The 12637-nt window shown below is 42.2% G+C and overlaps 1 protein-coding gene across 11 annotated transcripts in view; it reads left to right on the top strand.

Annotated features, from left to right (window-relative positions):
- Positions 1-12637, top strand: part of FGGY (FGGY carbohydrate kinase domain containing) — a 420251-nt gene that overhangs the window by 332693 nt on the left and 74921 nt on the right. For 10 of the 11 annotated variants that reach the window (XR_009049724.1, XM_057712523.1, XM_057712514.1 and 7 more), the window contains one exon: positions 2384-2478. The exons of the other annotated variant lie outside the window; for it this stretch is intronic. Coding sequence is in view for 9 of the 10 variants with exons in the window: in XM_057712523.1 (XP_057568506.1) it covers positions 2384-2478 (95 nt within the window). In the remaining variant the exon portion in view is untranslated. The remainder of the gene's footprint in view (positions 1-2383; positions 2479-12637) is intronic. 11 annotated transcript variants of the gene reach the window in all.

Consider the following 12637-nt stretch of genomic DNA (forward strand, 5'->3'; position numbering starts at 1 on the left):
TAGCTAATGCTAATTTAGTGCCTTCTGTAAGCCAAGCACTGTTTTAAGTGCCTTATTTACAGTAGCACTTTTGATCCTCACAGCAACTATGTGAGATCAGTGGAATTTTAACCTCATTTTGCAGCCAGGAAAACAGGCACAGAGAGGTTAAGTAACTTGCCTAGGGTCACACAGCTAAGGCAGGGAGGAAGCAGAATTCAAACCCTGACAGCCTGGCTCCAGAGCACTTTGGGCCTCAACTGGAGAGCTGATGGGGGATCCACCTAGCTCCTCTGGTTTCCCATTCCAAGGAGAGGGGCCTGTGAGTAGTTCTTCCCTGCTCAGACCAGTGAGGCTTTGACAGGGTAAGGAGGGCTGCGAGGTGAGCAGCATGTGGGGTGCTGCCTTCTAAAAAGTCCGAGGCCCATGGGACGGTCACGGTCACACTCCCCATCAGCCTCGGACTCTGCAAAGGCTTGTGGTGCTCAGTCCTGATGTGGCCAGCACAGCCTTTGCATGTGGCCTTGTGTCTGTCCTGCCCCTCTGGACAGTTGATGGGCAGCTGTCCTATCCTTTCCCCACTGGTCCACTTTCCATCCCAGGTGAAGTGCATCTAGCGGGGCTTCACCCCTCATTGAGATTCATCCTAACAATAGCAGCAACCATTTTCAAGCGCTTATCATAGGCCTGGAAATGTGTTAAGCCCTGTATGTGCCTTTTCTCATTAATCATCACAGCAAACCTGTTGTCATCCCCATTTTACACAAGGGGAAACTGAGGCTAAAGGGTTTAAGTGACTTGCTGAAGGACACAGAGCTAGTGGAACCAGATCAGCCACTCCACCCTACCTTGTTGCAGAGTTTCCGGTGCTGGCCCTGCGGTCTGGGGCTGGTGTTCCTAAGTCCCCTGGCATGTGTGTGGGGATTCTGTCCCCCACCACCTTTGTCTGGGATGGTTGGGGCAGCTGCCCAAGGCCTGCAGTAGGATGGTGAGTTAGGAGATGGTGGGAGCACAGAGGAGGATGTGTCAGGGAATTCTTCCCAGAAAAGACAGGAAGAGAAATCCAGTCTTTGGAAAAATAATGCCTAGAGTAGAGGAAGATCTTACAGGTCCTGCCACAGAGCTTACCTCTGTGGAGTTTGCTGCCATCTCCTGATTAGCAAATATATTTATATTTTATGTGTGTTTCATTTCATACACACACACGTATGAAATACTAAGACTTCTACATTATTCCTATTCGTCTTAAGTCCACTGTGAGCCTTTAGCCTCTGGGAGTTGGCGTGTGGAATGTTCCTCCCTGCCTGGCGGACCCCTCCTCATCCTTCAAATGCTTGTTTAATGCTGAGCTCCCCTGCTCTGACCCCCTCCCCCATCTCGAATGTTCATTCATTTATCACGTAAGCACTGACTGTGTGCTAGATACCAGACTCAATTCCCGGGATTCATCAGTGGACAAAATAAAGTCCCTGCCTTCATGGGGCTTATGTTCTAGCAGGCGAGACAGACAGTAAACAAGAAAAGTAATGATATGGTATTGGAAGGCAATGAGGAAATCGTGAGAGGGTAAGAGATGTTGTGGGTAAGCTGTCATTTTACTTCGAATGGTCAGGAAAGCCACAGCGGGAATGGATGTGTGCACAGACTTGCAGGAAGGAGTTGCCGTGGGGCCATCTGGAAGGAAGTGACCCAGACAGAAGGAACAGCACAGGCAAGGGCCCTGAATCAGATCCAAGAAAGAGCAAAGAGGCTGGGCAGTGTGGCCCAGAGGAGAGGAGAAGCCAGTCAGGGTGGGAGAAGTGGCGCCGGTCCTGGAGGGCCTCATCAGCCTTGGTAAGGGCTTTGGCTTGTACTCTGAGGCCCCCAGAAGGATTCATCACACCCTCTCTCACTACTTCCCTTTCCTTCGTGCATTTCAGTTGGAGACCCAACCTCCTGCGTGGCCTGTATCTCTTTCTCATCCCTCTCCCCTTTGAGACTGAATAACAGGACAGTCTGATTCATCTCTGTATACCATGGGCTCAGCAAAGCACTTTGTAAATGTTTGTTAAACTACTTGAAACGGCAGGTAGCAGCCAGCAGAAGCCTGGAAGACCTGGGCAGAAAGATCTCCTGAATTTTTATATATGTGTGTGTGTGTGTATGTATATATATATATATATATATATATATATATATATATGGTATTGGCTCCCAGGGGACGCTTGGCTACTGCACCCGCAGGCAGAGGCAGTGAAATCCTTTAGAACCAGGTAATCCCAAAGAACAGGGAACTGTAGGGGGAGGGGAGGGAGCCCTGCTGCTGCCTTTACGTCAGGTGTTTGTGCTGCTGGGGCTGCTGGCTGGCTCCCCACGTGGCCCCTGGCCCTGCTCCCTAACCAAGGTGTGGCCTTGTTCTGCACAGGCATGCCTGTGGTCCTGTCGCAAGAGGTGGAGGCTGTTCTTGTGGGCGCTGCTATTCTGGGGGCCTGTGCCTCGGGGGATTTCGCCTCTGTACAGGTATGTGAGGACCAAGGGGTGGGCCATGGCCTCTCCCCTGTCTGGGGCTGTCCTTCCTCTTGACAGCAGCTCATGTCTTGCAAAACACACACAGGATATAATTAAGAAATGATAGGTTCCAGCCAGGGAAAGCACAAACACTGCTAGCCTCAGACATATTTATTGCAGTTTTCATTTGACTTGGCCTCTGTTACTGTCAGTCGTTCTGTTTTTCTGTTGGTTTTCTTTCTTTCCTCCTTTAAAATAGCTCTTACATTATTTCATTTAAATTTCCCCTTGACCATTTTTCTATTAGCAAGTGAAACAGGTAAGGTACAAAACTTAAATGTTTCATGTGAATTTCTGATTTGTGTTTGCTTCTTTCATCTCCACCCACCTCTTTTCAAATACCTCTGAGGCCTCTCTCAACAAGGGACACAAATGAAAATGTTAGTAAAGGGGAATTAGAAGAAAAAATAAGGAACAAAGATATGGGAGGAAGGACACAACTTGATGGCGAAGGTGGCGCTCACAGTTTGACTCTGAGCTTCCTGGCAGCCAAGACAAAAAAGAACACATGATAAGTTGCATAATTCTTATTTTCAAAAAGAAGAAGTGTACTAGTTTCTTTGGGAGACAAAGCTTTTCCTACCACTGAATTGCAAAAGACATTTCACACATGGGTTTTATGGAGAGACTTTGAGTGGTAAAATAATAGGATTAACAATAGATTTACAAAGAGGTAGAGAAACAGTATAGTTTAAGGCTGAGAGCACAAGCTTTGGAGTCAGCCCTCACTTGACTTCCTGCTAGTTCTGTAACCTGACTGTGCTGCTCTCCACTCCATTTCTTTACCTGTGATAATAACCAGGAGCACATTATGAGTTCTTTCTCTGGACCAGGGGTGTACATTCAGTCCCACAGCAGCTCTATTAGTCCCATGTTATAGTTGAAGAACCTGAGGCAGAAAAGAGCCAAATAACTTGGCTTAATGTTGAAACAGCTAGTAAATGCCAGAACCAAGAAGTCTGGCTCCCAAGTCATAACTGAGAGTTGAAGAAATATTTGTTCAGCTGAGCATCAGAGAGCTTAAGTGACTTGCCCATGGTCTCAAGGTCAGGACGAGAAGCTAGGTTTTCCACCAGTAGCCCAGTAATGAAAGCTTTATTTATTGTGACCGTCTTACGTACCAAGAACTATGCTAGGTGCTTTTCATGTAATCTTCCTGGTACCTCTCATAACCCACACGGGCAACAGAGATCCAGAAAGATTACAGAACTCAAGGGTACACTATTGGAAATGGTTACATGCAAGAGCCCGATTCCGACATCTGTGATCTTTGTGTCACATTTTTGGAAGTGTGGTGCGCTGCACCGTGTCCAAGCCTCTCAAATTGATGCTTATGAAATATCCCTTCCAAAGAATTGAACCCACTCGTGAATTCTTGTGGATCTTAACTGGAATTTTTAAACAAGGATGGTAGAATTGAATTTTCAACTTTTTTCTGGGTTTTCTGGTACTGTCTCAGAAACATCACATAGAGATATTTATTTACAGTTGAAATGTCAGTGACTTGTCAATTATATCTTAATGTGTCGATTTATGAAGATGTTCTTATATGTAGGTGCCTTGCCCTTCCTGGGACAAAGCATAATTGCTAGACCAAGACAGTAGAGATGCTCACTAAAGCCCTACATAGGTTACCTCATATTATGGACTGGAAGTTTCTGTTCCCACAAAATTCAAATGTTGAATCCCTAACCCCACAGTGTGCTGCTATTTGGAGATTTGGCCTTTGAGAGGTGATTTGGATTAGATGAGGTCATGAGGTGGGACCTTTATGGCGAGATTAGTGCCCTCATAAGAAGAGACACCAGAGCTTGCGTTCTCTCTGCCACGTGAGGACACAGCAAAAAAGTGGCCGTCTGCGTGCCAGGAGGAGGGCTCTCACCAGAACCTAACCATGCTGGTACCTTGATCTTAGTGCCTCCAGAGCTGTGGGAAAATAAATTTCTGTTGTTTAAACACCCGATCTGTGGTATTTTGTTATGGCAGCCCCAGCAGATGAAGACACCTCATTTAATCTTGACAGTCTCCCGCCCTGCAGGATAAGGCCTTTTATTCTTGTGTTACATATGAGGAAACCCAGGCTCAGAGAGGTTTTAAGAAATCTGCCCAAAGCTGCAGTTGATAAGGGGCAGAAGCAGAATTGAAATCAAGGTCTCTCTGGATTATATCCTCTGCCGATGTTCATTCTTTTTCTACTTTAATTTTTTTCTTTTTCCTTGAAAACAAAATTTTAGGGGTTCCTTAAATGTTCACAGGTGAATTTTCTGAAAAGAAGTGTTGTTGGTCTCAAATCAGGAGACAGTCTGCAGCCGAAACAGAGTAGTATGACAAGATCTGGCTGCTTTATCAGATATTTCACACCATGCCTTGTGGCACCTCATTGATATCTTAGTCAAATCTGGAGTTTCTAGTTCTGAGAAGATTCTACTCATATTCTCTCCTAAGTGGAAACTGAGCTTCATCCCACACTGACATCTTCTTCACTGCATAATGTTTTCCCTTAATTATCTGAAACGGTATCTAAGATATGATAGACGGAATATTGGACTGGTGACTTGAGTAGCAGCTGCAAGGCTCACAGCAATTTAAAGACAAGTTCATGTCTTCTATTCAACCCAAGGAATTATGTGCCTCTCCTGACTATTTTTAGGAGACACTGTAATCTAGTAAAGAAAGCCCCCAGGTGCAAGAGACCTGAATCTTACCTGTCATCACATGCCTAAGGGAATCATGTGGTCTTGACCTCTGTGCATGGTTGTTGTATATCCTCAAACAACATCACTTGGCCTTTCCAGGTGCTTGTTTCATTTGTTTGTTTTGTTTCCTTTTTAAAAAAATGTTTAAATAAGAATTGCCACTCCTGTGGAACTGCTGAGATAGAGCCTTTGAAAGCTTCAGTGACCTCCGTAAAGTCCAGGTATAATTACCAACATTGTTATAATGATTCGGTTTGGCAATGTAAACACGTGTTGACTTGGCTTCATTCACCCCTCTCTAAAGAAGAGGTGCCAACCTGTGTGCCCCAGGCCTGGGGACCAGCTCAAGATTTTGGCAAGTTGAGGTGAAACAGAATTACTTCCTCCTTGTGATTCATATTTTTCAACCTGAACTTCAATACGACTTTTTCTTTGAACTTCAAAGATCCTAGCTTGATCTTCAGGGTGCCTGCCACCCCTCCCTTTAAGAAAACTGAGCAGAGCTTGCCAGCAACTCAGTGATTCCAGCAGGCCAGATGTCTTCTCATAGACCACACATCTGGTAGTTGGATAAAGGATTTCACTTCTTATCTAGATGGGCAGACTTTGGTAGACTCAGCCAGAGTCATCTCGTTCAGATAAAGGAAAGGCTGAGAAGACCCCAGAAGAACCAGGCTGCAGACCTCAGGAAGAGGCCTATGTGCCTGGAGAGACAGGATTTCCTAATTTCCTAGGCCCATGAATGGGTGACTTCAGCCAAGGGTAGAGTGCTATACCTTCCTTTGGTGGTACCAACAGATCAGAAGGACTTAGAATTTTGGATTTTATTTATAGCCGTTGCAAGCTTCTATATATTTTAGTTCGGGGGAAAGTTTATCAGCTGGAGGGAAAGGGATAGTGGATGGAATTTTCTGATGCGGTATTAATGGGAGGCATTGGTCAAATACAAGGTCCATTGCTATTCCAGACTTTGAAGCTTGCCGACAGGTCCTACTTCCACCTCTTGTTCATTTATCTATTCTTATTTTCATCCTCAGAGTCTCTCTCTCCCTCTCTCTCCCTCTCTTTCTCTGCCCTTTCCTACCCTCCCTTCCTTTAAACAGCTCAAATCTTCCTACTATTCCCTTTTCAGATTAGGATCTCAGTACAAAGGGTACTGATATAGCCATCTATCTGCATTAAAGAATATAATGACTAATAATACCTTAAAGAATTGTCCCTCTTCAGAAATGATGTTCTCCTATTAGTAGTTTTCAAAACTATGCTTCCACTAGACAGTGTGACAAGTATCATGTCGCAGTTGTCTTTGTATCTGCAACTTAATAAAATGGAATCAAGTTACAGAGAGGCCACTTTCACAGTGGAAGTTCTGCTATTGAGTAAGTGGGAGAGGATGTGAGGAAGGAAGTCTTCCTCCCTCCTTATAGTTATCCAGGCAGTCTTGGCATCTGTAACCTTTCCATCTAACCAATCCCTCATCCCTGGAATGTTACCCATCACTCCTCTAGCCATCAGTGAACTCCAAAGTGATCCTCTCTAATTCTGAATATCCTGGAAAGCAAATAATTAGAATTTGGGAGCATCCCATAACAATTCTGTCGGTTCCCAGGCCCTGGACGATTAACAAGCTGGAAAAAAATCACTTTATGAACGATCAACACTCTTATATTTCCTAAGCACAGACAATAGAGAGATTCTAAGAAATGTGAAGGACACATAAAACTAGAAACTGGTTTCAAGATGCCATGAGAGAAAACTCAATCCAGTGGCAGAGAGACAGAAATACACAATGGCTTTTCACTTTCTGCTTCCTTCAGCCCCTCAGCAGATGTCATTAGCTTCCTGTAATTTCTTATCTTAAAAGACAGTTTTTCTCCCCCAAGAATATTTATATAAAATAAGCTTTAATTCTAACAGTGCTATTTATTTTGACACCCACCCTTCCCTCCGCCAAAAAAAAAAAAAAAAATACAGTAAAAGAAGCATCTGAAGCAAAAATCCGCAAAAGGAGACAGTGACAAGAGATCAACATGAATTCTGCCATCATTTTGAGGAGAGTACCCGTATAAAGAAAATAAGCCCTTGGAAACAACCAGTTAATCCAAACCTTTTTTCCTCCCATGGTGTGAGGGTTGCCGCCTCTGTAAACCATTGACTCCGCAGATTCCCACCATCAGCTTTCCCTGTCACGTTCTAGAGAGACTCCTGTGTCTCGCAGTCCAGTACATGTAAGTGGCCAGTGGAGAGTGGTGATCACTCACCCTTTCTGTAGTGTGTGCCCGCAGGCTAAACTATCAGTGCTGACCGCAGTGGTCTACCCTCAAGGTCAGTCCTTGCAAATCTCCTCACTGCTCAGCCAAAGCCTCTCCTTCTGTTCTTTTTCACGAGGTTTACTTCATTTAGAGCTAGTTTACATTCATCACCTATTATGTGCTTCAAAGCCTGTGGTTTTGTATGTGATATAACACGTCTCCATTCTGTTTTATTTTGTGAGAGTCAACTTTCTGTGCTTTTTAGTTCTGTTTGGCTTTCTGTCACCATAAATACCAGTTTACATTTTGCAGAGTAAAGTTGATTATCATGATCTTGCTTTTTTGGAGGTTTGGAAAGACTGATATATAATGGATGTTCAGAAATATGAAACCATCCCATTTCTTGGCGCGCTGAATCTTAATTTGCTGGGGTTTTTTCTCTTTTCTGGAATACAACTAATAATTCATGTTCATTGGGAAAAAAAAAAAGAAAATGCAGTTAAGCTGAAAGAAAAATATGAAAACACTGATCTTACTACCCTAAAAAAAACCACTGTATAAGATTCTGGTTCCTGTCCTTTTAGTCTTTTGTATATATTTTTAAATTATTTTCTAATTTTTTAAATTACAGAAGTGTTTTCATACAATACAATGTTGTTTTGTAGCCTTTTTTCCCCACCCAAAAATACACAGTAAACATTTTTATTTAACGTTTTTTAGGCTGTACAATTTTCTGCCCCATAGTATATACCATGACTTATTTCCCCAGCGCTTTAGTTTTGAATACTTAGGTTGTCTCTGTTGTCTTAAAGAATGCTGCAACTAACATCTCTGTAGCTAAAGTTTTGCCCACACCCTAAATGATTTCTACAAACTAAATTATGATGGTATAGTTGTTTGGTCAAAAAGTTTGCCCAACTTTTAGGATTTTGATACATATTAGAACTTTATACTCCCATCAATAGTGTGTGAAAATTCAGCGCTCACATTTCTTGTGTATAAGGGGTCTTTTGCTGTGAATTTTAGTTTCATTTGGCTTTCATTCCCAGGTCTTTTAAAATCCTATTCATCTCACATATGGTCCTGATACTATCAACTTTTTTTTTAGTAGCCTTTTGCCCTTTGCAGCTTAAGCATGTATTTCAGGAGATATGAGATTCTGGTTTCTAATTAAATACATTCAGGTTTCTGATTGGATTTTCTGTGTCCTGTCCCATATGTGAGTGCCTCATAGAAAATCAGCAGAAAATGCTGGAATGGTAATTAATAGTTTAAAGAAGGATTAAATTAAGAATGTGATGCTGGCCCTAACATTCTTTATACTTATTGCCACACCTGGGTAACAGTACATTCTTATCTTTCCAAGAATTGCTCCCACTCAAAACACAAAAACAAAAAAGGAAAGAAACAAACAAACAACACCAACAAAAATTCAGGTTCTGATTCATTATACATCTCCTTGTTCTAATCCAGTTTGCAGAATGACACCATGGATCTAAAAGTCAAAAATTAGCTCAAGATTAGAATTCTATTTTTAGGAAATTATTTCAATATATAAAATATATGACGTTTGAGTCTCCTGTTCCTTGCAGGGTGATCTTGGAACAGGGCCTGTTACTTTCCATCCTTTGTCACTCATAAAATCCTTGCATCAACCAGTGGGTGTTAACAGTTCCCGCTGTGCAGATGAGGACAGTGAGGCAATGGAGAGGTCATATAACCTTGCCTGATACAAAGTCCATGCTCCTTTTGTTCCAGCAAACCATGCTCTTTATATTCCAGTAAATATGTATCTGTTGCTTGGGGAAAACGGAGATTCCAACATGGCACCTTGGCTGTCCGTCTGCAGGGTGGTGTGGTTTATAGAATATGTCAGCATCACATGTTTATCTTCACTGCCTGGTTGAGTACGGGATATAGAAATAAAAAGATATGGATATATGGATATAGAAATAAAAAGAAGAAATATACCCTCTTTGGTTTGGAATTTTTCTAATTCCTTTGCCAAGAGAAGATGTCATACCATACTTTCAGTATGTTTTGTCTATTTGTATTTAATCATAACCTGTCCATTTAATTTTTATAGGGATAGATATAAAAAAAGCACTTTAAGAACTTTAATTAAGACACTTTTTATAATATTGTTATTAACAAAAAGATTTAGGCTAGCAAACATTTTTTCCAAATATCTCCCTCCCCCTGCAGTTTTCACTCAGAAACTTAAGATTTGGGCTTTTATAAAAGCAAACAATAGCCAAACATCTGAGTCCTTTAGTAACTTAGAAGGGTTTCAGAACTGTATTTCTAAAATAAGTTTACCTATCTCATTGACTTCATTTTGTTCAAGACAACATTTTTGTACTGGTGCAAATTGGAAAAAAAATAGATTATTTTGTAGAAATGAATGCCTACAAGTACTTAATTCTCATTCTAATTATCATTTATACTTTAACTTTTTGTAATAAATGTCCTTGTTGGAATAAATCAGAAATGAATAGGTTGGATTTTTTTTCCCCTTTACTCTAGGATGTCATGAATAGGAGATGCATGCTGTATAAATTTAATATTCAACACAGTAATTTAGACTTTGGAACCAAATAAGAGATGAGGGAAGACAAGACCTTTAGTTAAATCAGGAACTGTCTATAATTGGGAAAAAAGTTCTGAAAGATGACAACACACACACACACACAAACACACACACACGTATACACATACATACCATATACCACTGGAAAAAATTTGATTCAGAGTCATGGAATGTTTAAAGGTCTTACTGAAGTCTGTGAAAGTCTTTTGGTTCCATCATTGAGGCAAATGATCAAGAAGTATGCAAAAGAAAAATATCATTATTGCAGTCATTTATTGGAGGTGTTTGATACTCTGCAGTGAACCATACAGTACCATGGGTGCAGGACCTTAGATGGCATGTCTCTAATCATATGCATATCAAAGAAATTTTAACATTTAAAAATTTGGTACCATATTAAAAGTTGTATGTGAGGAAATTTCCTATTTCCACAGTCCCCAAACTTTTTGGCACCAGGGACCAGTTTCATGGAAGACAGTTCTTCCATAGATGGGGGTGGGAGGGAGGGTTTGGGGTTGATTCAAGCACATTACATTAATTGTGCACTTTATTTCTATTATTATTACATTGTAATATATAATGAAATAATTATACAGCTCACCATAATGCAGAATTAGTGGGAGCCCTGAGCTTGTTTTCCTGCAACTAGATGGTCCCGTCTGGGGGTGATGGGGAACAGTGACACCTGAAGTGTGTTGCTTATGTCCAGTCTACTCCATAAGATGCAGCTTGTCACTTACCACTCACTGATAGGGTTTTGATATGAGTCTGCAAGCAACTGATTTATTATGGTCTCTGTGCAGTCAGACCTCTCTGGTGATGATAATCTATTTGCAGCCGCTCCCCAGTGCTAGCATCACTGCCTCAGCTTCCCCTTAGATCATCAGGCATGAGATTCTCATAAGGAGCACGCAACCTAGATCCCTCACATGCGCAGTTCACAGTAAGGTTTGCGCTCCTATGAGAATCTAAGGCCGCTGCTGATCTGACAGGGGGTGGAGCTCAGACAGTAATGTGAGCAGTGGGGAGCGGCTGCATTTACAGCGTCACTCATCTCCTGCTGGGTGGCTCAGGTCCTAACAGGCTGTGGATCGGTACTAGTCGGGTACCGGTCCGTGGGCCAGGGGTTGCGGACCCCTGCCCTATACTTTTATCATCATAATTTTACAAATGAAAAACAGTGTAGGAAGATTTAAGTGACTTACCAAAGCCAGTGGCTAGAAAGGGTTGGAGCCAGAGTCCAAGGCCTAGCCGAGGGTTTCAAAGCTGAGGATTGTTCAGCTCTGTCTCACGTGGAATTGGACTCCCCTGGAGCTGAGTGTGATTGCCATTATTTTAAAAAAATAGTACCAGTAATAGGTAGATTTGTTTCTATTTATTTTATTGAAGTATAGTCGATTTGCAATGTTGTGTTAATTTCTGCTGTACAGCATAGTGATTCAGTTATATGTATATGTACATTCTTTTTATATTCTTTTCCATTATGGTTTATCACAGGATATTGAATATAGTTCCCTGTGCTGCATGGTAGGACCTTGTTGTTTATCCATTCTGTATATACTAGTTTGCATCTGTTAATCCCAAACCCCCAGTCCCCTCCCCCATTTCCCCTTCCCCTTGGCAACCATAAGTCTTTTCTCTATGTCTGCGAGTCTGTTTCTGTAGACAATTAGAATTTGAACTTATATTAAAACGTCACTCTGTTAGTCAAGACCCCCACAGAAGGTACCTTCAAATTAGGATAGTTTTAGAGAGTTTAGTAGCTGGACTATTTAAAGACTGTAGACTGGCCCTGGAAAAATCACAGGAAGGATGTAGTACACCGGGGTTTGTAACAGCTGGCCCATAAGAGGTGAAGGAAGAGCACAGTTACTGGAACCCCTGAACCCCAGAACACAGGGCTGTGTGGAGACTACTGAGTCAGCTGGCTTGCCAGTGACCCTGGCAGTGAAGGAACTGGGTTATTGACCCCATTCTCCTCCTCTCTCTGATTTACTGTCAGGCTCCCCATTGGCTGGAGTCAAAGTCAGAGGGCAAGGGAGCTCGTTGATATGGTCTGTACAAGTGAGCCTGGCTCAGCCCAGAGAAGGGTGGGAGGGGGTCTTCAGGAGCAAACGCAGCCATCCTCAATGGTTATCCAGGCTGGGCTCTGCAGGTCGGTCTGCAGGCAGAGGCCAAGCTGTGAATGGTTTGTTACAGATTTGCAATGAGATAAGGGACTTGCACCAGAATGTAAATCAATTACGACATTTTACATTTTGTTCATAGCAAGATGTTCTCAATGAGAGAATCAGTGTGTTTGTTTACTTTCTGGAGCAAACTTCTTATGTCATTATGGACAGGCCCTTTGAGTGGCACTGATCAGAGCTGTCATCGCTGCAGATGACAGGCTAGTGTGCTCAAAAGAGACTCCCTTATCCCTGCTTTTATTTTCCTGCTTTACCTTCTGCTAAAGACAAGAAAACTATCCATGCCTCTTCTGAACTGGGCACTATGCTAAGGTACTTGAGATGACATTTAATTCTTGCAAGTAGGTTATTCACCTCACCATTACAGACAGGAAACTGAGGCTC

Source organism: Hippopotamus amphibius, chromosome 1, assembly GCF_030028045.1.
Source record: "Hippopotamus amphibius kiboko isolate mHipAmp2 chromosome 1, mHipAmp2.hap2, whole genome shotgun sequence".
In the NCBI taxonomy this organism is placed as follows: Eukaryota; Metazoa; Chordata; class Mammalia; order Artiodactyla; family Hippopotamidae; genus Hippopotamus; species Hippopotamus amphibius.